General features: G+C 46.0%; 1 protein-coding gene across 3 annotated transcripts in view; it reads right to left on the reverse strand.

The window, feature by feature from the left end:
* Positions 1 to 15576, reverse strand: part of VPS8 (VPS8 subunit of CORVET complex) — a 1496959-nt gene that overhangs the window by 1153089 nt on the left and 328294 nt on the right. For all 3 annotated transcript variants that reach the window (XM_069225817.1, XM_069225815.1, XM_069225816.1), the window contains exon 10: positions 14878 to 15031. In XM_069225817.1, coding sequence (XP_069081918.1) covers positions 14878 to 15031 — 154 coding nt within the window. The remainder of the gene's footprint in view (positions 1 to 14877; positions 15032 to 15576) is intronic.

The following is a 15576-nucleotide window of genomic DNA, read 5'->3' on the forward strand; positions in this document are numbered from 1 at the left end:
TTGGGCGAGTTATTTTGTTGATCCTGGCATAAAGGGTGTTCCCGTAGTCCACCTTGCATGTGACCAGGGGGTCCCTGACAGTTTTGCGGGAAATGATTGGGAGCCATTTAAAAATCTTCCTCAGAATCATCAGGATGTGAAAGCATGAGTCGATGACAGCGTTAGCTTGTGCGGTCATGTCAAATTTGCTGTTGATGGGGATTCTGAGGTTCTTGGCGTTGGTGTCAGGGGCGGGTGTGAGTCCTAGCTCTGTTGTCCACCAGGTTGAAGGGCTCTTCTTGATGATCACAATTTTAGGCTTGGTGCTCTTCTTGATGATCACAATTTTAGGCTTGTTGGTGTTTAGCTTTAGACAGTTGGTCTTCATCCAGTGCGATATTTCAGTCATGCAGGCATTGAACTTGATCAGGGTACTGGGCCTACTATTCGGCAGGGACAGAATAAGTTGCATGCCGTCGGTGTAGGAGGGACACTGATGTTTGTGAGATCAGACGATGCTGGCTAGATGGATTATGTATGCGTTGAAAAGGGTGAGGCTCAGAGAGGATCCTTGTGGAGCTCTACAGATGAGTTTGCGAGAGTATGGGGAGTATAGTGTAAGGCTGACATACTGGGTCCTTGCAAACAGGAAAGGGCAGATCCACTGAATTGCATGTTTTTGGATACTAATGTAATGTATGTGTTGGATGGGGTCGGAGACTGTGTCAAATGCTGCAGTGATGTCTGGGAGTATGACGGTCACTGCATCTCTGTCCCGAGTCATACAGATGTCATCCGTGACTGCAATGAGAGCAGTTTCCATGTTGTGGCTGGGACTGAAACAAGAATGAGGTGCTCATTATGAGTCTGGCGGCCCTGGGACCACCAGACTGGGGGGTGGCGGTCGGTACACCGCCAAAGCAGCAGTCCGACCTCCACATTATGACCGTGGCACAGCTGCCACAGTCCGACCTCCGGCACGGCCAGGTTGCTGCTGGAACAGCCTGGCGGTGCCAACGGTCCTAATCTGCCAGGGCAGCACTGCCCTAGGGATTACAAGTCCCCTCTCTCCCGGCTTTTGCATGGCGGTCCCACCGCCATGCAGAGGCTGGCGGAGATGGGGTGCCGGGAGCCCCTTAGGAGCCCCTGCACTACTTGCATGGGCAGTGCAGGGGCCCCGATGGACAGCCCCTGTCGCACTTTTCACTGCTGCAACGGAGGCTGTTGCACCCGATGCACTGCAACATTGCCACTGGCTCGATTACAAGTCTGCTTCAATGTTGTGGCCTGTTCCCCGCTGGGCCAGCAGGCAGAAATGCTGTTTCTGCCCCCTGGGCCAGTGGGAAACTTGTAATAGAGCCAGCGGGCAGAAAACCGGAGTGGTGGTTTTCCGACCTAAAGAGTTTTGCGGGTGGCCTCCGCCACCCACCAAACTCAAAATGAGGGTCTAAGTGTTGTCGATGAGTTTGTGGCCATTGAGCAATTCGATGAGGCATCTGTTGATGATCTTCTCTAAGACGTTGGCCGGAACAGGATCAGGGAGAATGGTCTGTAGTTTGCAATTGGTTTAGAGTCAGAGAAGGGTGTCTCATCAATGGGAGGATAGTTACATATTTCAAAGCTTCTGAGAAGATCTCAGAAGAGGTGGAAACATTCAGAATGGGTGTGAGCATGGTGCTGACGATCTGTAGCCCTTTGGTGTAGGCGTGATGGGTCAGGGGTCCAATGGGGCCCCTGAATGGATAGACTTTGTAGTGGCAGTGGTATCTTCTGGAGTGATGATGGGCCATATGATTATCATTGGTTCTTTGTATAAGGATTACAGCAATCCTTGATATAATGCTTTACATAGTGGATCCGATTGCCCACTGCAGCATGAAGAAACGGATAGTGTTTTTTCTCTGGTAAGAAGAGCAGAATTGTTCTCAAAACTTTCAAATACGAATAAAGCAATACACTGAAAGTTTAGGCACCTATAAATTCAATGCAAGCTCATTGGCAAACACTTTGAGGTTTTTCATTCTCTTGAGGGGGATCAGCAGTAAACCAGAATCTCCGGCCACCAGGCCAATGAAAGGTCAAAATTGGACCATGCAGCACCTTGACCTTAGTTTTGTCTGAATTAAGTTTCTAGCAGTTTCAGATATTCAGTCAGCAACCACGCTGAGGCCTGAAAGGAAACTAAGGCAAGCCTTAAATGCTACTATTGTGCAGTCTTTACCCTCACACTTGGGACTGCTCGAAATTACCCATGCCCACATCAGGATGCTATTTCCCAGCTCCACCACGTTCGGTGCCCCTTGTAGGAGGGTAGTCTATGCAGTTAAATGCTTTTTAACATCTAGCATTATCAGGACTGCCTTGAGTGATGTGCCCTTGAAGTTCTTCCAAGTATGCAGTACTTTGTTAGTATAATCGCCAACCTGTCATGCCTTAATAAAAACACATCTGGTTGAAGTGTGTGATCTGAAGGATCCAATCGTGAAGTCTGGGTGAAGTCTGGCAGCAAGTATGCTTGTAAAAATCTTGATGTGTGTGTGTATTTCAAAGAAGGAAATCTGTCCGTAAGAGGCACACTCTTCTGGGGCTTTGCCATGCTTGGGAAACGTAGTACTAGAGGCCACACACATAGATTGGTTTTATAGGCAGACTATGTAGAAAGGAGATCAAAAGTATTGCTAGTTTTGATGCCACGTTCCCCCAAAAAGTTGAACAGAAAGTAGATGACAAGCCACCAATTCCAGAGGATGTATTGCTCTTTAGCCCACTTGTGACTTTCAGGATTTCTTCCACTGCTTTGTGGCTTCCAACACATCCTGCTGAGCATGCATAATCTTGGCAACTGAGAAATCTTTATATAGATTCTTGCTTCCCCAAATTCTACTGGTTCTTTCGATTGGTTCTCTAGAGTACAGTGTTCCTAATATTTTCTGAATTGCTCAGCTATGGTGTGGTCATCGTGTATAGGTGATTCATCTGAAACTTAATAACCTGCCAATCCTTGATCTAACTACCTTTGCCTTAAGCTGACACGCAACTAGTTTTTCTGTCCCATTGCTCGCAGTACTTCTGTCGCAATTTTAGAAGCATATATTGTGTTTTGTCTAATTCTACAGCCCAAATTTGGGCCTAGACTGCAAATATCTTCCTCCAGGTTTTCAGGAGTCTGCCTGAGAGGAGCTTTTTAAAATGCTAATTCCATCTCAAGGTATAGTTTTATAAGCCCCCTCACGCTGTTCAGCAGGGCCACGTTTCTATAAACTGATCTCCATTTTGCACCTTCATTGTGTCCCACAGGGGACCCGGGTGCATGCATTCCATCTTATTCTTAACAAAGAAAGTCCTAATTCCCTCACCCACCTCCATCCTGGACACCATGGCTATCAAGAGTGCAGCATTCAGTAGCTAAGACCTATCTCTGCATTCCAGGCCATCTCTATCTTGAAGTGGATTGTGCTATGATCAGATAGGTTAATCTGTCCGAAAGAGACCTCCTCTCCAATGATAAACAAGGCCAAGCAAGCCAGGAAGTAATCTGGCATAGCATAAGTCTTGTGCAAGTGCAGAGTAAAATATAAAATCTGCACTGTTTCCATAAACTTCCTTTCCTTCAGGTGTGTGTCAAATAGTCTCCCAGGTCCTACCTTTAGTTCTGTGCATTACAACATTTAGTCCCCACCTATGATGAACTCCCCTTCCGCTTCTCTCAGGTGATCTAATATGCAGTCTTATAGAAAGTGCTTCTGTCAGGCATTTGGTGTGTATATCAACCTGCAACAAGCTTATGTCACCCCCACTTCAAGCATAAGAATTAAGTATCGGTCTTTCATTTAACTTTGATTTAGGCACCTCACCTTCGAAGCGGATTCTGTAGAGCAGAGCCATCCATATCTTTTTAACCCTATAAGAACCAAAGTACTACTGTACTACTGAGGGCACCCTGGAACTGCAATCTACCCTAATCTCATCTGTCCAGATTTGTCTCTTAAAGGAAGCAGTAACTACCCCTCTCCTCAGAAGTAGACAGATGATCCCAAAAAACATTATATCTAAGGATACAAATATGAGCCACAACATTGTATTTGTTTCTTCCTGCTTGGTCTCTGACACCAACATGCACAATTAGGTCCTTGTATTCAAAGAAATGCATTCTTGGAGCAACAATTCAGTCCCCTTCTGTGCAGTCCACCCAGAGAAGGGATGCATTTAGGAATCTAATCTAAACTAAATGAAGCAAGTATTGCTCAAAGGCCTTGAATATTGTCACCATCAGCTCCTCTTGGGAGATCCCCTGTTTATTATATTATTTCACCAGGATTGGTTTTCAAGATCTTCCTGATTACTCTGGAGTCATATACGTTGCACAAGTGCCTGGATGCATGCCCATAAGTATACCTGTCCCTCAGGCTGTTGTCTACGATGTCTCAAGGACATACACTTGTCCCCCAAGTTTGGAAGCCTCAACCCAAAGTTCCTGCAGACATAACTTAAGCGTAGTAACTTGAGTATAATAACTTGAGCCAAAACTGGTTCGAGTTTCCTTTAGGAAACTGTTCAAATAGTCTTGCATGATGTTTGGGGACATAGGTCATTTTTCTGTCTCTCTTCCTAGATTAGCTGCAAGTTTTTCTTGTTTCCTTTTAATTCTCTCTTTGCTGGTGGGTGGGTTCACAACTCTCTGCTGTGATGCAAAGCACTGCGCTATTCTGTACCAGCCTCCAAATCCCTCCTTTGGGCGCCATACAACTCATGTTATCTGACTGCCATTTGGAAACAGTCAGGAAAGTTGTTCATTTAGCCTGCTATCTAGACAGTACTTGCCCTATCTCAACTCCTTTCCTGTCCATGCTGAGCTCAGGCCGCTGCCTCTGGGGTCCAATGCTTGGCCATCCCTTGTTTACGGAACAGGGTCCCCTTTGTCATGCGATGTCGCTCAGCAAACCCCAAGATCCTGGAGCCTTGCACCGCTCACTCTCAATTCTTTATGTGATTGCAACCAATCACAGCCCCCAGATCCGCCGTCTCTCAATGTCTCCACTTGCCAGATGAGATGGTTCTTCGATCTCATCTGGCATCTTTTTTGCCTGTACAATCTTCCAGAAAAGCTTGGTAGCAACTCCTAAGTTCCACACTACTCTGCCTCCAGTCAAAATGGTGATGTGTTGACAATGATTATTCTAAGCCCACATCCAGTTGGCTTCTCCGAAAGTCGCGGCAGAGGTGTAGTTTTCCTCAAAGGACAACACTGCTCCTATCGCTGCTCTGTTCCTCAATGCTCACTGTTTGAAAGCGGTGTTCCACGCTTCTAGTTGCTAATTATTCACTATTAAACACTGGCTTAGAACAAATACACTGAGCCCTACATCCTACTGTATGACTGCTCAAGTTACCCAACTGGAATCCGGTTTTGACATCCCAAGCTTTCTTCCATACTTAAGTAGATCCAAGTACCACTGGCATACATTTCAGGTTCAAAGTTATGCACTATTTTCACCAGGGGGAACGTCAGCATGTAGACATGATGAGTGTTTGTAAAAATTGGTTGAAATCCCTCCTAGAAGGTTAAAAGATAGAATGTGAGCGACAAACTTGCTGATTCTTGTATGGTGGATGGTCTTCATTTTGAAAATACAAGGACTTATTCAAAATAAATTTGGAAGCTAGATAGCAATTCAATTACTAGAAACAATCAATGCTAAACATGTAAAAAGAAGGAAACCTTTGTTTGTGAAAAATCCCATTTAATTTAATTGTGATAATGCACAATGAAGACAGAACAACAAAATAAAATGATGCAAGAAAAGGTGCTTGGTGTCCCTGTGATAACGCAAAGACATGCAATACAAATATGGAGTCATCAGAGGTGAGCTTAAAAATACATGCATGTATTAACAATAAACAAATAACTATGGCCCAAAAAGCAGAGCAGGACATGAATATTTGTGTTACTAGATATGTAGAGACCTCATCTATATGTTATAGTGTCTTTAACGTTTCGAATGCCTGCATATTAAGATCATGATATGAACAAAAATCAATGAAAGAAGCCTAGGTGGTGGAGTGAGGCAGATGGTAAAAAGGTCAAACTATGGTTTGAGATTAGTCAAGTGACATTATTGCAAAACAAAAATCAGAAGCACTTATGGTCTAGGTTAGAAAGAGTAGCCCCTGAACTGAAAAAGAAACCACTAGAAATTAGGTGAAACCAAGAAAGTTGTTGTTTAGAAAAGGATGGTACTCTGGAATAGGAAGCAAAGTGACTGCAAAATATTTTGAAGTTTAAGTATAAGTTACTAAAGGTGCGTACTCAAAGAACAGGTTTATTTGCATCTCTGTGGTAAGTGAGGTCTAAAACTTATGCTACCCTCCTGATCACTGTGCCACAGTCTGGGTTAGGAAAATATCCAAGGATGTATCCAAATCACTGGCATTCCAAAGATCATTGGCATATTTCCTTCTGCCTTTTGAATTTAGTCATCCTCATCGTCCCCATCATCATAGTGTGAAACATATGTAACAGGCTCTGATGGGGCATATTGTTGAGGTCTTGGTGGAAGGCGACGGGTCTCCAAGTCTGATAAAATGATCAGCTCTATTTCAGATGTTGGTGATGGTGATACCAGCATCGATGCCAGAACTGGTGGCATTGGTAAAAGCACCAAGAATAGGGCTGGAGATGGCGAAGGTGGGTTCAAGGAAGAGGCTGGCCTTGAAGTGAAATTAAGTATGTAGTCGGCATAGGGATGGAGTTGCCATGGGTAATCGCAATGAAGGCCCCCCTCAAATCCTTGGGGCTAAAGCCATACCAGATGGACCCTATGGGGTACCACAAATAGTGTCTAAGGCCAATAGAGGGATAGTAAGGTAGAGCAGTCCGCTCTGAAAATTGTAAAGCAATGGTGACTACTTTTTTGAAATGATTTGGCTCATGGTGCTCATGCTACAAACTGAATGCATTATACAGATGCGGAAATTACATTCAAAACACACAAATGTGGTCATAATCAAGATTTCTATGCTTCTGGTCCTCTGTACACTATCTCACAGGTAGGAGCACCTAAAAGGAATCTAATTATGTGTGCTGTGCCACACGAGTTAAGGTTTTGTGAGCCTTTATGCATTACCTCACAGAAGGAATGATTTTGAGATCCTGTGCGTACTGCTAAGGAAGTGTATGACAGACTGACATGCACAAAAGCAATATAACAAAGCAGTAGTTCAGAATAATTTAATTTCTGTATCAAACCACTCTTTGCAGGAGTCAGTAAATTGTTTCCCCATATAGCATTCAATTCTAGAGAAAAAAAATTAAACTCAAGGGCCCATGACATTGCAAGACATATCACTTGTATGGCAAACGAGTGAGAATGAAATAAAAGATAAATAAGACAGGTGCTTCAAAGAAATAGGGAAGTGGAGCAGTTTAACATGAGTTAGGGGAAGAGTGATTGTGATAAAATGTACAACCTGTTAACACTCTATTGGTTGCAGTGCTGATATAGTTAATACAAAACACAGTTCTTTCGAGGCATATTTCAAGGGAATGCAGATCAACAGAAACATATGTCAATGCGTTGAGCCCCAGCAATGGCTTTTAACAGTCTTCCTCAGGAGAGACTAATGGAGACAACTTTATCTAAGGACAAATACATACCAATTAGGCAAAGAATTAGAAAAGCTGTTTGGAGATGTTTCACCAACTCAGGGTGAAACAGGGTCAATAAATCCCCAAATATACTTGTGAGTGACTACTGCAGGAAGCTGGCTCTGTATATACTATATCAAAGTGAGATACAGTGTGCACAGAGTCCAGGGGTTCCACAGAGGCTTAACAGAGGCTAAAGTAGATAATATTAATGCTCTCTTTTGTGGCAGTGTGGTCGAGCAGTCAGGCTTATCAGAGGGTAGTGCAAAGCTTTTGTTGTACAAACACACTCAATGACTTAACTCCAGACGAATGTTTTTTATATAGTAAAGATTTATTTTCTCAATTTATTTTGAGAACCACAAGATTCAAGTTGCGGGTAAGTAACTAAAAGGTTTCGAATTTTACACATGTATTAACAGTACTTTGTTTGAAATGGGTAAGTAATACGGTTTTTGAATTATTTGCAATAATCTGTATTAAAAATGGACACAGTACAATTTTCATAAACAGTTCCTGGGGGGAAGAAATGTTTTATCATTTTACAGGTAAGTACAATACTTTCAGTTTCAGTCTCCAGGTTTTAGGAAGTCCACCGGTTGGGGTTCAAGTTAACCCCACCACCAGCAACACAGGGCCGGCCATGTGCAGAGGTCAAAGATGAACAATTTTAACGTGGGCTCCTATGGAGGCCCGGGGTACTCTGAATCAGGCCTTCCTGCAGGTAAGTACCCACAGCTGAGAGGGCAGACCAGGGAGAATTAGAAGAGGGGGCCACAAGTAAGCACCAAACACACACACTCAGTGGCACAGGGGCGGCAGGGTGCAGGGTGCAGACAGGACGTCGGGTTTTCAATGATGGTCTATGAGGAGACCCCAGGGATCACTGAGAGGCTGCACGCTAAGTCCAGAGGGGTGTCTCGGGCACACCCCCGGTCGAACAGGGAGGAGGGGCCGCCTGCTGAATGTGGATGCACCGAGTGTAGGTTTCTCCCAGGCCGGGGGCCTGCGGGTGCAATGTGTCTTTGGGCATCGGACATCTCCGTCCAGAGCTTTGCGGTCAGGTGGGTACTCGGGATTTCCTCTGCAGGTGTCATCGTGGAAGGGTCGAGAGGTCAACCTAGGCTGGGCACTTGCTCACAGTCGCCTGGCGACCTTCTCTTGCTGCATGGACCACCTGGACACGGGACATGGGCGCTGGGTGCACTCGGGTCAAGACTCACGCATCCGGTGTCAGATGGGAGTGCTTGGTTGTAGGTTTGCTTAGACCAAGCCGCTGTCCTCTGGAGTTCTTGGTCCTTTTGGGTGCAGGGCAGTCCTCTGAAGTTGGGCAGAGGTCGCTGGTCCCGCTTGACGCGTCGCTGGCCTTTTGCAAGTTCTTTGAAGCAGGAGACAGGCCGTTAGGGCTGGGGCCAAAGCAGTTGTCGTCTTGACTTCTTCTCTGCTGGGGGTTCAGCTTAGCAGTCCTTTTTGTTAGGTCACCAGGAATCTAGTGAGCTGGGTTCAGGGAGGCCCTTAAATTTTAGATTTAGGGGCATTTTAGGGGTCCGTGGGCAGTAGCCAATGGCTGCTGTCCTGAGGGTGGCTACACCCTCCTTGAGCCCACTCCCTTTGGGGAGAGGGGCACTATCCTATCCCTATTGGTTCCTGTCCTCCCAACCAGGATGGAGGATTCTGCAGGGAGGGGATCACCTCAGCTCTGGACACCCTTGGATGGTCCTGGCTGGGGTGGTCATTCCTCCCTGTTTTCCCTAATTTTGCCACCAGACTTTCCGCCAAAAGTGGGGCTTTGTCCGGGGGGCGGCATCTCCACCAGATGGAGTGCCCTGGGGCACTGTAATCCGAGGCCTGAGCCTTTGAGCCTCACCACCAGGTGTTAAAGCTCATGTAGGGGAGAGGTGCGACCATGTCGTCAGAAACTCGTCTGAAAGTGGCAGGCTGGCACAGACCGGTCAGTCCTACACTAGCAGTTTGGCTAACATACAGAGGGCATCGCTAAGATGCCCTCTGTGTGCATTTTTCAATAAATCTAACACTGGCATCAGTGTGGGTTAATTGTGCTGAGAAGTTTGATACCAAACTTCCCAGTATTCAGTGAAGCCATTAGGGACCTGTGGAGTTAGTAATGACAAACTCCCAGACCATATACTCAATATGTCTACACTGTACTTACAATGTATAGGAATAGACTTGGACACTGTAGCGGCATATTGCTCATGCAGCTATGCCCTCACCTGTGGTATAGTGCACCCTGCCTTAGGGCTTTAAGGCCTGCTAGAGGGGTGACTTACCTATGCTACAGGCAGGCATTTGTGGGTATGGCACTCTGAGAGGGGTGCCATGTTGACTTGGTCTTTTTCTCCTCACCAGCACACACAAGCTGCAAGGCAGTGTGTATGTGCTTGGTGAGGGGTCCCCTAGGGTGGCATAATACATGCTACTGCCCTTAGAGACCTTCCCTGGCCACAGGGTCCTTGGTACCATGAATACCTTTTACAAGAGACTTAACTATGTGCCAGGGTTGTGCCAACTGTGGAAACAAAGGTACAGTTTTAGGGAAAGAACACTGGTGCTGAGGCCTGGTTAGCAGGGTCCCAGCACACTTCCAATTAAAGCTGGCATCAACACTAGGCAAAAAGCGGTGGGTGACCATGCCACTGCATTACAATTTATCCAAAGGGACTACTCCCTCCCCTATGAGACTTCTCCTCCAGCCATGCCACCATCATACGACCACAACTGCCTGGGATGAAGATATCAGACGCCTGGAAGAAGCACTGCACCCGCAGCCCCCAGACACATGAGAAATTGACCACTGGTGCAGCAATGACCAGCAGGCGGCCCTCACCCTTGTCCAGTCAGTGGTTTGCCCAAAAGGCCCCCTGTGCCCTGCCTGCAGCGCCTAAGTGACCCCCGGGTCCCTCCATAGAGTTCTATTGAGAACTTGACACCTGTTGGCACACTGCACCCGGCCACCCCTGTGCCGCTGAGGGTGTGGTTTTGTGCCTACTTGGGGCCCCTCCAGTACTCCTCCAAACACCCCTGGTCTGCCCTCTGAGATCGCGGGTACTACCTGTCAGCAGACCGGTACTGGAGTACCACCCTATCTCCATAGGCGCCCACGTTATTTTGGCTCCTATTTGACATCTGCACCTTAGCGGCCCTGTGTTGCTGGTGCTGAGTGTTACCTTGACCCCTTAAAGGTGGGCTACCTATGCCCCGGAGACTGAACCCGTAAGTGTGGTACTTACCTCAGAAACTGTCCTTTACTTACCTCCCCCAGGAACTTAGTCCTAAGTGTTACTATGGAAAGTACCTTTCAATTGATGTACTTACCTGCTAGATGAATCTTGTGGTTCTAAAAATAAATTAACAAAAGAATGTTTTTATATATAAAAACCTATTGGCCTGGAGTTAAGTTATTGATTGTGTGTTTTCACTTATTTCTTGTGTGTGTGCAACAAATGCTTAACACTACCCTCTGATAAGCCTAACTGCTCAACCACACTACAACAAATAGAGTATTATCTATTATTGCCTCTGTCAAGCCTCTTGGGGAACCCCTGAACTCTGTGCACACTATATCTCATTTTGATATAGTAAATACAGAGTCATCTTCCTACACCACCTGTCCGTGGTAATGGATCCCCACTGGGGCAGGTGATGGCGGATTCTGCCGCCAACTGGTTCTGGATGATCGGACGGACTAGGAAGGCTTGGAGGGAGAGGAGGGAGCAGGGGTGGACTGGGAGGACCGCTGGCTCCCTGATCCACGAGCTTGTGGGATCCCGCATCTGTTGCTGCGCAGAGGCTGTACAGCATGTGCTGGTCGGTGGCCGGTCGCAAAGGAACGCAGTTGGGTGCCCCTTCTGTAGCCACGAAAGGAGAGAAAAGCGGACTGTGGGGGGATCGAGGAGCAGCTACAGGGCCAAGAGACCAAGCCGTAGCCTGGGAATCCTTAAAGTGCTCAAGCACTGAGTCCACATCTTTCTACGAAGAGACAGGTGCCATCAAAGGGCATGTCCATAAAGGATTGCTGGACAACCCCTCAAAAGCCAGACGTCCTCAACCAGACGTGGCGCCTCAAGGCCACAGCCGATGCAGCCAATCTGCCCAGTGAGTCAGTTGTATCCAGTCCACAGTGACTCATGAACTTTGCTGCATCTCTCCCGTAACGACTTAGGAGAAAACGGTCCGGCCCTCCTCCGGGCCTCGAGGCAGCGCTTGCGCAACCGTATCCCAGAGAGTATGGGAGTATCGGCCCAAAACGCATGCTGTGTTCACGGATCGCAGCAGTAGGCTGCCCGAATAAAACATTTTCTTCTCCAAAGTATCCAGTCTTTTTTGATTCCCTGTCTGGGGGAGTGGTAGGAAATGCACCAGAGGATGACGAAGCCTGGAGGACAAGGCTCTCAGGCGTAGGGTGTTGGGTCAGGACTTTTTGGTCGGTCGGCGCAGGATGATGGTAGCAGGCAACCGTCCTATTCACAGGAGCCCCTGTGCTGGGTTTGGACCAGGTACCCAGAAGGACACCCATAAGAGCTTAATTGAAGGGACGGAGAGGTTCCGAATTGGAGGCCCCAGGCTGAAGCACCTCGGTCAGGAGGTTAGACCTGACCTCCACAGAAGGCTCAAAACCTCAGCAGCCCTTCTCACCACCATAGAGTATGACGCTTCCCCCTCCATAGCCACAGTAAGGGAAGAAAACATGCCAGTGTCAGGGGAGGTGTCTACCCCGCTGGCATCGCCCAAATCATGAACCCAGTCCATGTCAGGGTCAAGCTGGTATTCTAAAGGGTCCAGCGACCCCTTTAAACTATCCCCATATCCATACACATAGCAATAGGAGTCAGGATCCGCCCTGGGCCCAGGAGAGCCCATGCAAAACGGAATCTGCGTCAAGTGCAACAGTTCCGGCTCCGGGTTGTCGGGGATCAATATAGGGTTGACGTTGAGTGTGCTCCCAACGTCAGTTGGGCCCATCGATGTCTGTCCCGACGCCGGGGAAGGTCGCATTGGCACAAGCAGCACCAAGACAGTCCTGAGAATGGATCCGGAGGTGCCTCTGGAGTCGGGGCCGAAGCCAATGACTTGGAACCCGAGGGGGCCCTCATCGATTATACTGGGCCCAAAGAGGCAGAGGGTTGGTCAGTCTGCCTAACGATGAGCCTTATGAAATTACTTGAGTTGTGAAGGGGTGGCACCGGCTCCTGAAAAGTCGGGTAGACGTGGGGCTGACCCAGACGGAGGCTCCGAAGACGGAGGCCTAGAGTGTCAATGCTCTTCCAGCATTGCGTCATCAGAGCGATGGGCCGAAGGCGAAGAATGTTTGGCCTTCTTCATCTTCTTCTTCTTGTGACCTGACCATCTAGATGACTTGGATGAGGAGGGGTGGTGATGACTGATGACTTTGCGACCGGTCTCCTGACCTTCCTCTCGAACAAGGCTGGGAGCAATGTGGAGTCGAGTGTCGGGCCGCCATGAGCTTCAGAGACCGCTTCGTCAAAGCTTTCGGGTTCATGGCCCCACACTCGGAGCACGACTTTGGGTCGTTATCGCGCTCAAGACACCAGAGACAGACGAGGTGCGGATCAGTCACAGACATCATTCGGTGACAAGAGTCGCAGGGCTTGAATCCGGTGTTTTGGGACATCCCTCGACGCATCCAAAACTCATCAAAATGATTTGACAAAAGTGTTGCAGTTAGTCAAAAAATGACTAGGGTGCGCGTTGGCTAGCAGGGAAATTAAAAGAACTGACGTCAGCACACCAGTGTGGCGCTTATATACGACTGCAAAGTCATGACAGTGGCCACAACGCCAATCGAGTCGATCAACACCACCTAACGGCCCGCAGGGGTACAGCTTGAAGAAAAATCTCTGGATCTAGTCTAACATCTGGGGGAAATTCTAAGGTAAGGAATCTGCAACTAGAAGTCTCTATCAGATTTCATACTACCTCTTGGTGGTTTATTTAGGTGATGTAGAGAAGTAAAACACCTACATTAGAAGTTCTGTTTTGGGATGACTCATCTTAACCTTCCTTCTAGCTCGCTGTTTTACTAAAGCCCCATTCTGAAAGTCCCCAAGTACGCCCTCACTATCATAATGAGGGATCAAAATATTAAAATATATCTTAATGGAAAACGTATTGGTCATTATTAAGGTTTGTTGTCCATATGTAGTTAGGAATGACAACCATTCTTATGCTATCCAGATGGACTTTAATATAATAAGGTCCAGATTAGTTGGGCCTAGAAAAGTATGCAATATTTTTGCACCCGATATATTGCAACACTGCAGGGATAATAATTTATCAGGTGTGATAAACATGACCCAATTACGATTAAAGCCCTCAAAATGGGGCAAAACAAGCAGATATTTGTACAGGAAGTAAAATCTGCATGCCCCATTATTTATAAAGGTATTTTTCCCTGATATATTTTGGTAGTTTTAACCTGCTCAAATTTACGTGGGGAAAATGTGGGATGCCATGCTTACCATACAATTTATAATTGAAATATATGTGGTAATAGGAGTTACCGCACAAACCATAATTTTTTCGACTGACTGTAATAAGGACCTTCAAATCTCTGACATTCGCAGTTACTGCTAACAAACCTAGATGCCTCAGATGAGTAGAGATGAATCTGACAGCAATTTATATGTACCTCCACAATGATTGATGTGCTTTAATTATGTTTAACTTTAGAACATGCAAAGTTGCTAAAACAGGTTGATACTTAGGGGATGATAGTCATTTCCTGCATGAGAATTTTATACAAACTGGGAAGAAAAGCTATGCTCCTCTAGGATATATATCCAACTCAATGCTGAGCAGTTAGATATCTGTGGATATCATAAAATAAATAATTTTTCTGACCACAAAAAACACTCACGTATTATGTTATAGCAAAAGAAACTAATTTGTTACTGTAATGTTTGAAGTGCTCATACCGAAAGCTATACTTTTAGTAAGAGTGGGTTCATTTCGGTCAAATGGCTTTGAGATCACAACATAGGACAACATTTAGGAGATTTAGAGAGATGAGCAAAACAAAATGCCTTTTTCTAAATAGGTGTGTTTGGGGGGGATTTCCTTTAATCTAATTTGTGACTTTGTTATGAGAAAATTATCACGCTGTAATTTATAATCCTCACTGGCAAGACTGCCTCCATTTTACAAAGGCTTTTTTGGGGTCCAACAGATAATGAAAATCACACTATGGTAATTAATAAATTGCTTATTGTTACCTTGGTTAATGAAGCCATCGCTAGTAGAGAGTACTGTGTGATAGGATGTTCTTTTAAATCTGGTTTTGCATGTAGAGGTTCAATGCAGCATACCTCCCCCTTGGAGCCACTGAAGAGGCACCGGGATTCACAGGTCCTGACCCCCATGACTCTCCTCAGAAAGCAATAAAACAAACATTACATTTTGATACAATAAACACTACTAGCAAAACAGACAATGCATTTCCTAAAGTTACCAACCTATACCAACGAAAGGTTATGATTTATAAAATCACTTTCTCCAGTCCTTACAAAATGGGGGGATAAAAACTAAAACTTTACCTCATTTGTGTTAAGTCATCAATTTCTGATTTTATAAATGTTTAAACATGCCTGCATGAAGTTGAAAGAAGTCATACAAAATAATTCAACATAGAAAGTTGAATATTTTTTGACATACAAAGCCATAATCTGAACTGACTAATGTGTCTGTTTTTTAAGGAACACACGCTTTACACGAATGACAGGAATACTGAAAAGATACTGGAACAAAACATGGTGTAAAACATTTGCAGCTGCGTAACAATGAGTGGGTTAATAAATAAGTAGGGCCTCTGTACTGGAGAACAGTAAACAAACATACAGTTAAGAGGATGCTGGAGCAACAGCTGGAGCTCAACCGATACAGACTCTAACATGGCCTAGGAAACATGTCAAAGG

This window comes from Pleurodeles waltl, chromosome 3_1 (genome assembly GCF_031143425.1).
Source record: "Pleurodeles waltl isolate 20211129_DDA chromosome 3_1, aPleWal1.hap1.20221129, whole genome shotgun sequence".
Lineage (NCBI taxonomy): Eukaryota > Metazoa > Chordata > Amphibia > Caudata > Salamandridae > Pleurodeles > Pleurodeles waltl.